This window comes from Falco peregrinus, chromosome 1, assembly GCF_023634155.1.
Source record: "Falco peregrinus isolate bFalPer1 chromosome 1, bFalPer1.pri, whole genome shotgun sequence".
Classification (NCBI taxonomy): Eukaryota; Metazoa; Chordata; class Aves; order Falconiformes; family Falconidae; genus Falco; species Falco peregrinus.
The window spans coordinates 58,051,155-58,065,380 of record NC_073721.1 but is presented as its reverse complement, the minus strand read 5'-3'; the positions used below and the strand labels follow the sequence as shown (position 1 = coordinate 58,065,380).

The 14,226-nt window shown below is 40.5% G+C and overlaps 1 protein-coding gene across 1 annotated transcript in view; it reads right to left on the bottom strand.

Moving 5' to 3' along the window:
* Positions 1-14,226, bottom strand: part of EHD4 (EH domain containing 4) — a 30,972-nt gene that overhangs the window by 4,694 nt on the left and 12,052 nt on the right. Inside the window, exons 3-5 of the mRNA XM_055803676.1 lie at positions 13,990-14,087; positions 5,717-6,129; positions 1,548-1,712 (exon numbers count right to left, since the gene is read on the bottom strand). Coding sequence (XP_055659651.1) covers positions 1,548-1,712; positions 5,717-6,129; positions 13,990-14,087 — 676 coding nt within the window. The remainder of the gene's footprint in view (positions 1-1,547; positions 1,713-5,716; positions 6,130-13,989; positions 14,088-14,226) is intronic.

The window sequence follows — 14,226 nt, the reverse complement described above, 5'->3', positions numbered from 1 at the left end:
GCTGCTTCCGTAACTGAAACTACTCTTTAAGGAGAAGCAAAGCTGACACATAGGTACCATACACCCAATATATTGAACAAACACACAAAGACAATTTTGCAACAGTGTCTGAGTTCATCTATTAAATTACATTTACAATATGATTTTCAAAATGGCAATGCACAAAAACATGGCAGCTGATGAATGTTACCCAACATCTTTCCACTTGGTGATCTTCCAAACATCAAAGAAAGCATGCAAGTAGGTCCTCAGTCCTGCTAGCCCTCATGCAAGTGTTTAAAGTTAAAAGTAAATACAAAAGTTTGCAAGACTGATGTGATTTTATAGATTAAACTTCTTGTTTGTTGTTAGGTTGTGAAGAAGTGCCCTTTACCAGTGAAGAAAAATTGATCTGGGATAACAGCAGCAGGTTTTTTTATAGATGTGCTGCCATAACTCATTAAGTCATACGGTCCCTGCTGAGTTTTCATTGTACATAAACTCCTACTAACCTCAGTGAGATGTTTAACCGGGTGATACATGCTATTACAACACAAGCACATTTTACACCACAGCACAGGAAAATTAAAAATGCTTTAGGCAATTACTAAATGATTTATACATGCAAAATACTAGCTGGGAAGAGAGCGTTACAGTGGAAACTTAAAAAACCAAGCCACCCTCACGAAATGATATTGTTAAGAAATCACATCCCTAACCTCAGGGAGCTGCTCCCATACACATCAGAACTATTACGGTACGAACCCAAGAACCCTGAAGTATAGGCAAGTGGCTCTGCCCATGCACACAGAACTGGATTTCTTAGAGGAAAACTGCCAATCGTTACCAATGACTGCTCAGGTGACGTTTATACACCATCATCTGATTTACAGCAACTGAAGAGCTCAAATTTACGATATGCAATAAATCTTAGAAAGTAAAGGTCAAACCTGCTATCTGTTGGCATAATTGTTTTCTCACAATTTTGCTCCTCATTACAGAAATGACTGATCTCTCATGTGTATATATATATTTGCTGCCATCTGCTGCTGAGGCTTAGCGACACGCACTATTTGATTAATTTTCATTCAAATTTTATTTCAGTACTCAAACTGACAAGTGATCATCTCTCAATCTCTCATTTCACATCACCAGCAGAAATGGCAAGGGAAGAGTCAGCCCCTTTTAAAGCCTAACTCATTAAACCCTTCCAACAATCCTGCCTGTGAAAACCTAGCTCAAATAGATCTTGCACTTCACCTACACTTTACTATCTCATATCAAGAATTGATTTCCAAGTTAAGTATTTTAGTTCATAAAAGAAACTTGTGCACCCCATAGATAAGTTAATCAGCCACTGATCACTCTATGATTAGCAGTCTAAGTGTACCACAAATTGTCAGAATGATACGCAAGTGGCAGTCTGGAAATCATCCTCCATCACACTCATGACTAGCCCATGGTCACCCCAAACTGTGGGTTCCTGATATCTGTCCTATCTTTTCCGATGTGGCAACCATGTTGGAAACACAGTATTGTTTCAGTGAAACTGTAATCTACCATCTTACCTGCATTTTCTTGACTTCAGGGAAGTCCCCTGCTGAGATATGGTATTCCCTTTGCAGCTGGATATAGATCTCTGGTAATCTGCTGATCAGCTCCTTCTTCTTGTTCTCTTTTCCAAATACAGAGGGCATTTCTTTTTTCAGATGGCTGATGATGTAAGCGTGAACCTAAGGAGCAGCAAAACTGAAATCAAGGCTACCGTTTATCTACACAACATTAGTGTTCTTCACCCAAGTCATAAAATAAATGAATGTTTCCGTAAGCTCAGGGAGAAGATAGCAACAATTGTTTCTGGAGTTTCATGTTTATATGAACAGTTATCAACCAGCCTTTGCTGCTTTCAGCACTCCTTTCAGGGGCAGAAAGAAAGCAAACATTTAAAAGAAATACATACGCACACTTGCAGTTTAAGGAGAAGCACAGTACAGCATTCTATCAGCACCAACAGTGAGAGAAAAAGCAAGGCCCCAAAACCGTATCCTGATACTACGTGCACAGATCACACACAGGGCACCAGCCATACTGGTCCATCTGCCTTGGTGGTATAGATCTGTAATTCCATTTGCCTTGCCAGTTATTGTGGGAAGCAATGGGAAAACGCCTCGAGTAATCCAAGCATACTAAGTGGCAGGGCTATCTAATTGGAAGTGACACTGCATTCCTACCTATTTACTCCCAGAAAAGCGAGTACCTGTAGTCTGCATTTATGCAGCCACCAGAGGATGAAAGCAGTCAGTGTACTATAAGAACAGCATGCCATGGCTGCCTTGCGAAGCCTTAGGGAGAAGTAGAGTCTTTCCAGCATATAAAGACAGGCATTAATTTAGGACAAGTCCTAAAACACATCAGTACTTGCAGAGGTCTTCGAGTTTCCCATCTGCCACCAGGATAATCCAGCACTGCCATCAAAACGCCCATCCTGCCCATGCACCCTCCTTCCACCCTTACCCTGAACCATTCATGTCTTCCCCTTGGCACCCTCCCACCAACTGTCACCACCAAAAGGATCTGCTTGGCCACGGTGGGTGATTTGGCCCAGGACAGAAACAGCAGTTGCACTTCTTAACTGAGGTGAGTTCAGGTATTCCGTTTTGTGTGGACACTGATACTCGTTCTGTGCAAAGGCAGATTTCTCTTAGAAGCGATGCATACTATCACAATTTGACACAATCAAACTGCTTTCCTGAGCTCTGACCCAGCCAGGACCACTGAAGTCAAATGACCTCCACAAGAGAATAAATCTTTACAGAACTCACATTCTTCTTCATTAAAAAAAAGGATGCACCTGTTCCCAGAACAGAAGATACTTACAATTCTCACACACATACACACACACACACAGAGAAAAACACATTAAAAAATAAGAACCTCTACCAAACTGCTGAGTGGTAAAAAGCTGCTGTTTTGAAGACTAGGGGAAGACAGACTACCACAAAAAAGCATCAGTAGGAAAAGCGATTACACAGGTGTGGTGTAAGTATAATACTTAATACCTACCAAAACACAATAGAGAATGTGCCTTATAGTATCCTGTACAAAGCTTACACAATCTGTACAGGGGAAGTGCTCTCCCATTCCTTTCCTTACTTATTTAGGAGGCTTACTGGAAATGGGGAAAAAAACCCTCTTTTTTTTTTAAAGAAAACAATTGTTTTAAAGAAAAACAATACAGACAGTTTGTATTTACAAGTCTCCAATCACAACTTTCACACAGAATTAACTCCTCATATCTAAAAAAAGTGCATGCATTTTAATTGTACATAAACTTAAATTTCTACAGAGGAAAATAAAACAACACCAGAAAGAAGCAGGGTTTCTGCATAAACCCATTAATTTTTCTAATAAGGTATATTTGACTATTTCTCCAGAATGACAGAACCAATTCTAAGAGACTTTATAAATTACTGTAAGTAATTTTATGGATATTAAGATAATACTTCTAGCAAAACCAGAAAAGTATGTTTACAGTTTACAAGCACTAACAGTTGCACGTATTTATGTTAAGTGGTCTAAGGTCTGCCAGTATGCACATGTGTTTCTTGTAGATAAGAACAGTTCTGGTCTTTGAAATGAGATAGTGAGTCACAGGACTTAAAGAAAAAAAACCCAAACAACACACACTAATGCCTAAATTTCACAGCAGGTTTCAAAGCAGTTTGCTTTTGGTTACTGCACACGAGATTAAGAACAGTGGCATAGAAATAGGACCCCAAAAAAGTACCATGCAATGCTGTCAAAAATTGTTTTTGAGTGTCAGTACTTTAATTTTAGAAGATACTAAGACAACACTGGAAAAATTACATTGCTGCTTTCCTGCAGATAAACAGTTTATTCCCCTTCCACAGCTGTCTAATTAGCATGCCCCACGAGCATTGCATTTTGTATTCAGCTTTATCCATTTTTATTTTACATTACATAGTAATACCTAAAGACGATTCACCTAACACTTTTCCACTTTCAAAATTACTCTAACAAATGAAAGCAAAAAGCTGCCAACAACACTGAGAAGACATTGTGATCGTAGCAACTTTTAATACAACATCAACAGGAACTTGGTTTTAAACCGAACTTTCAAAGAATCAACCGCTGCAGGGTGCCCTAAAGCTCAGACCACAAAAAAAAAAAAAAAAAAGCATATCATTATATTCTGACAGTTAACTAAGCTGACACAGGAAATTGTATACAACCCCAAATGACTACTCTTATATCGATATAAGTGCAAGACCTCTTCCTTTTTGCTTAGAGGTACACATGAAAATGTGTTTCAAGACAACTGCATTAACTCAACTCACATTCTGTTTGATAACTGCATAGGAAATAGAATTTTTTACTTGTACCACCAGCTTTCTCCCCAAGTACTTCTGCGGTTAGTTTTCCTCCTCTTCCAAACTTCCAAATGACAACTCTAATTCTTGAATCAGCAATTTTCATTTTGTTCTTGAGCTTGTCAAAACAAGCAGATTAGCAGTGCTTTTAACTATTATTCTAACAGTAGCTGCAATACTACAAAAGAAACTCACTGCAGAATCAGAGAAACAGGCAAAGAAACGTTTCAGACTGCAACCAATGCTTATTCTAGTGAGGCTGTCAGAAGAAAGGACAGATGAAGCTAGCATTGTTAAGCAGGGAGTCTGAAAATTAGTGTAAAATATGACCAGAAGGTTTTACAAATAGGTAGTTAAAACTTGGTGACAATTCACAAAGCTTTGAAGTGACATCCACTCAAAGATAACTAGAGACCTATCAAAAAATTAAATAAGTTTCCAAATGTCAGCTGTAGACAGTCACAGTGTTGTCACACACAGCCTGCCCATGCACACTAGTTAGTGACTGTAAGCTGCACGCACTGCATGCACTCCTCCAGAGCCAAAAGCAAACGGTGACAGGAGCTACCCACACTACAGCGGGGCATGTAACTCATGTTCCTGCATAAAGAGAGATAGGTTTTTCCAGATACGGTAACAAAAAGTCTGTACCACCCAAGTGTCTCTGTGACTGGGAACAAAGAAGATACAATCTGAGAGGCTCCAGAGTTTCAATCTAATGCACAAGCACCTCTTCATTTGATCATTTCTCTGTGCTTCACTGAGAGCGAGGTTTTTAATCAGTCTTGTATTCCAGGATATAATATAACGCATTTAGTCAAAGTGTTCTTCCACAGCAGTTGATTGACAGTATGCATTAAGGCATTAATGTGCAAAAAAGTATATGGAAGGCTGCATGTGAATAGTTTTCGTTGTGTTTTTTTTCTTCTTTGGGTTTTTGGTTGGTTTTTTTTTTGAAGTGTTCTCTACATAACAACTATTGTTAAAAAAAAAAAGTGGTTTATCACCAAAAAGTCACATTGAAATTACCTCACTACGCAGTGTCATTAAAAAGAGAGAAAAAAAAACAACCTCCCCTACCAAACAAACAATAGCTTTAATGGCCTAAAAAGCATTAAATCCCTTCTCTAAAGTTAGGGAGTCATCCCAGTACCAGTCTCTATTTCCTCCTACTTGCTTCTGTATCCCGAGTACCTCTTTCTTGAAAAATGGACAATTTTATCCATTTGCTGAAAAACACACAGTTTATAGGTAGATAAAGACTGGGAAGGGTGAGAAAGGACACACTGAAAGAGACAGAAGAGACTGTTAATTTAATTAATTTAGGTTTTTTAATCTTTTCTTACCTTTGCAAGTCTTGCCCTCTTAATGAGATCATTGAGTTTTCGCACAGCAGCCTTCTGCGGGAGACTCTGGATATCCTCGAAAAGATCCTGTGCTTCAGCTTCAAAGAGTCTTCGATTCTCTGTGTTTCGGAGAGGATGGGCCCAGAATGAGCCAATGTAGACCCGCAGCACCTCTGGAGTGTTGATCACCTTTCCCAGGGACCACATGAGTGCACCGTAGACCCTCATCAGCTGCTGTGTGTCCACTTGGTCAGCCTTATTAAGCACCACTCGAATCTTGTCATCCTGGCCCCGGAATGATTTAATAGCCTCTGAAAACTCATCTGATATATCCAGCTTATGGGCATCAAAAAGCAGGATGATGCGGTCGACCCTCTCAGCAAACCACTGGAGGACTTGGCAGAAGTCATAGCCTGAAGGAAGAATACACTGTTACAGTCCTACCACTCAGAAAAGCAAGTCTCAGAGAAGGTAGGGCTAGGGACAGAACAAGGGGTCATAGCATCTACCTGGGGAAAAAGAGGTGGTGGACCCCCTGGAGCGGACTGCCTGTGGACAATGAGGTCAGGACAACTGTACCCTGCATTTCCTTGGACCAGTCTCACTATTATTTCTTTTTAAATAATTTAAAAAAAAGCCTTTGTTTTTTTATCACTGCTCTCCTCTCAACCTTGCCATCCATCTCTTATGTTGCTGTCTTCTGTGCTGCTGTGAGTTACTGTCTCACACACATGCTTGCCACCTCCCAGGAGCTCCGGCTCCAGCAGAGCGCCCAAGCCAAGCAGGTCGGTGGGGCTCTTACCGCAAGCTCTCTTCATCACTGCTAACACTGGCCACTTCCATAGCACTGCCTCTCTGTACTAAGAAGGAAAACAGGGCAGGTGCAGCACTCCAGTGTAAGTCAGCAACTAAATTTTGTATTTTAAAACCATTTCCAAACTTACCTCTCCTTGCATTGCAACACTTGCTGTTATTTCTACCACAGCAGCCTCAAGAGATAGAACTTAGAAGTGATGTGCCTGCTTTGCTGATGGCTTTGGGGACGTGACATGCTACAGAACACAAGCAGTGACCTTCCTGATCATCTGAAGCAAACTTTTTGACATTCTAAGGGAAGGCCTAATCATAGCACTTGTCCTAAGGCTTTTTAAGCACAGCTGGTACCTAAATCCACACAGCAAACAGTATTCAGGAACTCCTTATTTAAAGGTGACACATAATCCACAGAGAGTCACTGCTAGTGATGTGGCATTGGGCTTGGCAAGGATGTGACTCATCTTGTTTGAGTAAGGAACAGCAAGGTATGAGCTGGGAGCTGGCATCCCACCCCTCCTCTTAGAAACAAATCAGAACTAAAAGAGGAAGCAGCCAAAATGCTTTTTTAAAAATTAATAATTATTAAAATATATTAAAAATATATAAATTTTAAAATGTTTTTTTAACTTTACTGGTGTAAAGTTAACCCAAACAGAATTGACAGGTCTGCTCCTAGCAGCATATACTTAAAATTCCAACAGCAAAGAAAGCTCAGTTACCAGGGAGCCCTCCAGGGTGTCTTTGGTAATTTCTCAGCTGTGCAAGATAAGCCTTTAAACTTCCAATCCCCCAGCAAAGAAAACCCACTTAGACTAGTCATGTATGATCCAGTTACCCAAACACTTCGTACATCTGGTCCAGACACAAGAGAAAGACTCTTCACCACTCCTCATTCTTCCCTAGCATCTTTGAAACAGTATAAATAAAAGGGTTTGGGGACACTGTGAAGCAGCTTAGCTTTTCTTAAAACAATGCTGGTTCGATCAAGTCATGATTCATTTTGCCTTGAAGTTGTTTGTCTTTAACAGGGAACACAAAAGCAAATCAGCTTTCTTTGCTTTCCAGCAGAACCTGACTAGGGCCAACATTAAGAAAAGCAGACACACACACAAGAATAGGGGGAAATGGTGAACTCCAGTTTTGTCATAGAGCACACTCACACATGTTTAGCAACACAGGAAAGAACTGTCTTAAACCTTTTGCTGAAAAGCAACAGATAGCACATGAAATAAAATCCAGAAATTCTAGTTAATAGTAAAAAAATGCCCTCAGTTACCAGTCCTCCCTCTCCCATCTCCCCTCCCAAAAAAGAGATCATAAAACTTCACTAAATATCTTGCACAGACATGTCAAACTGAAAGGAGAGGGCTATATTAAAAAGGTGTTACTAGGATCCAAAAGGATGCAGGTCAGACTCCTTAACCCGCTATACACACACACACACAGGAAAAAAAAAAAAAAAAGCAGCCAACATAATCTTTCCTATTAAAAGGATTACTTTGTAAAGAATGCAAAATCTAGTCCCCCTCCAGATAACGCTGCTCTGGTGCTTTCATATGTTCTTTACTGCGACCAGTTCCTGAAAGGCTGAATGCAAGATGAAAGGTGGGGGCAAGGAGGAAAGCTGTACAAAATACAGCTGGAAGAGAATGCTTCTCACTTTACACTAACAATCTAATCAAAACCCGTATGAATAATTTACCTTTATAAAAATTTAGCAGGAAAGGGAGAAGGAAGATCTTGTATGTCACCTGCATGTAACAACATAGATTTGTGCACTGTTGCAACCGAGTATGCAGCAACCTGTTCAGATTTCACTCATGTTGAAGAAAATATGCTTGAAAATAAATACGTAAAATTGCAAAATGAGGCAAGTTAAATTCTGTTAAGTTTTCCACAAACAGATATGTGAGATGATGACTTATAAGGCTGGTTAAATTAATATATAAATTCCCACCACACAGTTGATGGATTTTGAACTGTATAAACAATTATACAGTCAACAACTGCATGTTAACTAGCAATAAATTTGTTTAAAACATAAATTAAATATTTATGAAGCATTTGCTTTGAGAAAGAGAAGTCCACTTGCTGAAAATGGGTAAGAGAAAGACCTCAAAAATATCTGAAAAATATCTATTCATTTTAATGAAAATTGGTCATTAGAAGCAAACTTATTTTACAAGCAGATTCAGTGGTTATACATTAGAGTATATCCAAACTACGGAGAAGCGATATATGGCTGAGTAATTCAGAACTGAGACACAAAGCATTTATTTAGGATCCTGTCACAAATAGTACATGTATGTGGATTGGGGCTTTTAAAGTTGAGCTGTGCTAAGTCAACCCTGATCACTTAAGAAAACTTGACCAAAAACATTTGGTGTTGATACTTCTCAGTTCCTTGCTGCTCTTCTTCAAAGGTTGTTGTTTCTTCAAGGGTTTGTTCGCAGTGACTGGTGCCAGCAACTGCGCATCCAGCCTGAGGACCTACATCTCACCAGGTACAACATCTATTTCCAAATGCATATTAGAAAGACATAAATCACCCTTGTATCCAGCTAAGTGACAGGGGAAAGCTACGATCCACCAGCTGCACTGCTGAGCTCTTGAGCTCGTCCCAAGCTGCACGGAGGGAACAAGCTGGTGCCTCCAACAGAAGCGTAACTGTTAGGCATCAGTAACAGGCTGGGCAGAGACTAGGGGAGAACAAAAGGAAACAATGTGGGAGAGATAAAAAGTTGGAGAGAAACTGCATGTGATTACCAGCCCTTAACACTGATGAAAGCAATGATGACGAGCCTACATGTGTCATTAGCACAGGGCAAAGTACCAGCCCCATACAGGACAGACGCCAGTCACACTCAAAGCTACAGCTCTGCCGCTGTGCAGTACTAGCGTGGGTCAATTTTATGTGCCAGTTCGTAATAAAGATTTAAACAAACAGCAGGCTTTCCCTTGTGGGTGCAAGGTGAATAATTTCAGACTTGCCCTAACACCATCTCCCAAAGCCTTTGCAACTCAGAAAGCAGTAAGGGAGACTTGATGTGCTCCACCCATCCTCTCTGAGCTCAGACAGGATGTCCAGTTCTTCCACCCCTGGGGCTGGCACAGGAGAGAGGTGCACCTCACGTGAATGCTGCGATGAGGGGCCTCCAAGCTCAGAGAACAGTACCCACTTTACCAGATGAATCAGGTGGGCAGAGCTCTGGGGTGATCCCACCTGCCACTGCTGTCTACAAACCAACCAACCACAGACACAACACACAATTCAGACGTGCACAAGAGCAGCCTTTCCCCCCTGCCTGACCTGCGGTTCTTCTAATGCTTTGCCACAGGTGAGTGTCTAAACTTCCCAGTCCTTCAAAAGGAGCTCAGTCCCACACAGAAAGATGCACTTTTTGCTGTCCAGGGTGAAAGTTTCCAGTTCCATTAATGAAAGCCTGTCTCAGTCCAGCACTCCTGGATAATACTCTTACTGCACTCCTGTTGGTAAAGTAATCCAAAGGAGAATGTGGTGTCCCACTGCAGGGGAAAGCCTGATACAGTGCTGCAGCTACATACATCACCTTACTTAAACCATGACATTTTCACAAGCCAGACTGAACTGAGAAAATTACCTGTATTTGAGTAACTCTAGTTCTAGAAATACAAGCTAACCATATCCTCCATTCTCTTCTGAGCTTTCTCCATATTTCTTAAAACCCTTGCATTCATGCCACTCAATCATGAACCAACCTCCCCTCTCCTTTCTAAAAGCAGTTCCTCCCTGCACCCTGCCAGACATTGCTGCTGCTTCCTCCTCTCCTTACGCTCATTGTTCCTTCCAAATCTTGCAGACCACACGCACATTTCTGTTTGACGTGGGCTTTGTGAATGTCAGCAGTGATGCTGCAGAAGCAGCATAGGGATGGGCATTGTCTGACTGGGGACAATGCTGGCACACGTCTGCACATTCCCCTCCGGCCACTGACGCAGCCCCCTGGACTGACAGGCAGGAAGCTTCTGGCACATCCTCCTGCCGGCAACATGAGCAGGAAAGGTGCATCAAGAGAGACAGCTTTGAATGTCGCACTCTGTATATTTTTGACCCTTCAGAAAGTGATCAACTCCTTCATCCAGAGCCTGGATGCTTTCCAGAGTTATAAATAAAATACACCGGGAAGTGGTGGATATACTGTATTTTTTACATGGTCCCTTTACTGTTTTCCTGCATTTTAAAACTGAAAGTTAACACATGGGATTCCTTTCTTGATCTCAGAAGGCTTCATCTTACTCCTAGTGATACCTGTCAAATTCTGTCATTATACAGGTGTAATGTCCATTCATAGGTGAATAGGTAAGCAGTTGCTCATGGCAAGATGGAAAAAACCCACAAACAGCAAAGAGTGAAGGTTTTACACTGAGGGCCTGTAATGTTATTCTTCCATCAAACACATTAAAACACCACCAGTAAGAAGCTGCTGCTCACAAATGTTAGAAATAAGATAAACTTCTAGAAAGGTATTTTAAAAACTCAAATATGACCAGACACCAATAATATGCAGAATAGAAAGCATCTAAGAATACTTATCAGGTGTTATTCAATGTCATATTCCATTACTGGATTATGAAAAAAATATCACCTTGTATATACTATTTAGAAAACAGCAGCAAGATTCGTAAGAAAAAAAAAAGTTTAAGAAAGAAATAGAAAGAAACCAAAAGCTTAAAAAGCCTACTGAACTATAAAATTTTGAAATAAAAAATTGTGAAACTGTCTGAAATAAATTCTGAAGAATCATTCCGTATATTTAGAGCTTTCCTAGCAAGCACAGAAAAGCATCCCTGTGTTTAAGTCTGGAATTGTCTTCACAGTGAAAGGCAATGGCAGTTCCCATAGCAAAGCACACCAGCTGCAACCTTTTTCAGAGAGAAGTTGCCAGTCAATTTAAGGGGTAACAGCACACAATTTGTAGGAAAAAAAAAGAAGCTTTGCTGGACCAAAGAACCTTCTCTGACAGAGACATATTTAGGGACAGCAGAAAACATCTTGTAGAATCCTGCTTACATTTGCACGCAGTGATGTAAAAAGTAATCAATGCAATTCAAACTTCAAAACATGCTAAACTAGACTTCTAGCATAAATATGTTAAAGTCAGTTCAGACTCCTGCAGGAAGCAGGTCACACAGGCCTCGCTGTGTGCAGCACTGCAGGACAAGTCATGTCTGTACTCCACAAAACCACCTGTATGGAAACTACACAAGCAGACCAGAAGTCATGTACAGGAAATGTATCTGACTATGCAGTATTTCAGACATGGGTGAGCACAGTACTGCCTAATCATAACAGCGTGTAACAGGTCAATACAGTGACTTGTAGGTACTTCAGGTATGCTGATGCCCAAGTATATGAAACCTTAAACCTCGGCAGCAGTTGTCCTGCAAGCCCATGACAGAGACAACAGTGCTCTAAAGCTGACGCCCAAAACCTTATTTATGGTACAACCACACTGCTTAAAGCTAACAGCATACAGGACAACCACACCTGTGATGAAAGATCTACACCAAGTTACGTATTCAAGACAACCTTTAGTACATTGGAAAAAAATTCATGGAATGCAATCTAGTCAATTTAAAGCCCATGAAACAGGTGAGAGTTTGAGGTTATCACTGAGCACTTGTCAACTTAGGTTAAAATCCACCATATCAAAGGCCAGGCCAGCTAGGCCATAGAAACAATTGATAAGGCACAAACAATCAAGAAACACAATTTCTGAACAATAAAGGAACAGCAGTCATATGTTTTGTTAAGTCACGAGAGCTATTCTAGATAGCAGTGAAGAGCCGCAGTCCCTTAAGGAATGCAGGGCTACCAGTGAAACATTGTCTGGAACGAAACACAACTCTGTCCCACACGTCAAGGCTGGGACTTCCGCAGCAATCCCTAATGGTGTTGAATTTTGTCACGCAATTGTTCACTTTTTCAGCAGCATATTTAATATGATGCTTTAGTTTCCTGCTTATTTCCTGTTTGTTTCCATGCTGTTCCAAAAGTGGCAACAGATTCTTGAATGCTGCCCAGCATTATTTTCCCTTGATTTAACAAGCAGAGAGGGGGAAAGATGTGGATTTCAGCTCCCTTTTCCTCCACCAAGAAAAACTAAGCACAATGGAGAAGTAGGAGATTTAAGACATCTCTGATTTTAGCAGACACTCTGTGTTACCTGCATCTTAAATTTTTTTTAATTTCTTAAGAGAAGATTTTTCAGGATTAAAGATCATCAGTTACACAGTTGTTTATTAGTGCCTAGAAATAAGAGTGCCAACATGCAGTGTTTGTTTTACTGATCTGGTTGAACAACATTCAGGCCTTTGATTGCACAGATGTTGAGCACATCTCTACTAGTTCACCAATATATCACATACAGGAAAACACAGGTTTCTTGCCATGATGAACACCTTGCCTGACTGTAAGAGCAATAAAGAGGACAAAAGACTCACATTCTGTCACTAAACAAAGAATCCAGAAACATCCAGTAGGCCAGTTTACTAATCAAGCACAGTTTACATTACAGTCCTAAGAAGTTAGTCTCTTAGTCTGTCAGTGCAATGTAAAGACAAGACTGTGCTTGCACAGGTACCATATATGGCACTCATTCTCAAAAATCCCAGGTGTGATATGTTAAAGAACTGATTATTTCCCCCCCCACAGATGTGAAACACCCATTTCCATTCTTAAGCAAAGGTCTGGAAACATAGGGCAGCATAAACCACATACTGGATCACTACCATTTACGACTTCACAGAAATCTCTTGACATGCACTTAAATGCAGCTGAAGGAAATAAGAAGTTATTTACATTACACTGTTTCAATAGTTTCTCAAAGACGGGTTAATTTCTTAAAACAGCACATTAAAAACAGTGTTCAGTTCATTGTAGCATTTTTGATTTATTGAATATTCTCATTCCCTCCTCCTCCTGCTACCTTAACTCTTTTGACTGAAAATTATATTATGGCATGACCAAGCAACCTTAAGAAGCAACACTAGCAGCTGTGCCTACAATAAAAGCAACTTTCTTATAGATCAACCCCCTCAGTTTTTAAACTTGACCAGCTTGAAGAGCTATAGCTATCATGGAGCATTTCTTCATTAGCTTCAATAGTATACATCAGAGTCTTTGTGGAAAGCAATTAAAATGATGGAAATAAGGATTTTTCTCAACAGACCATGCAACCATAAACATTTGCAGCCATAGCAGGACAATAAAAATCCCACCCCCCAGTTTTCAAGAGAAAAAATTCCAAACCCTACATCCAGCCTTAAAACATGGGTCTAACAGGCCTTGTAGTAAGAAAGTTTGGGGCACACCACCACTCAATACCACTAAAACAGGCCCCCAACAGATTAGGATGATGACTTGTCCCATACAGCAAAAATAGCAAGCTCAGTTATTTGCAAGCCCTGCAACTCACCTCTGCTGATGCGCTGCTTCTCTCCAGAAAGAATGCCAGGGCTGTCAATGATACTGATGCTCTTCAGTACCTGGTTAGGTAACTGGGAACACATGAACCTGCAGGAAAGGAGGAGAAAAAAACCAACATTAACAAGAGCTCTAGCTCACAAGCAAACTGTCCCTTGAGAGCTCCCCTTTATGTACCTGCTTTTAGAAAGACTCGAGTGAGATTTAAAGAAAAAATAATAAAATTCTG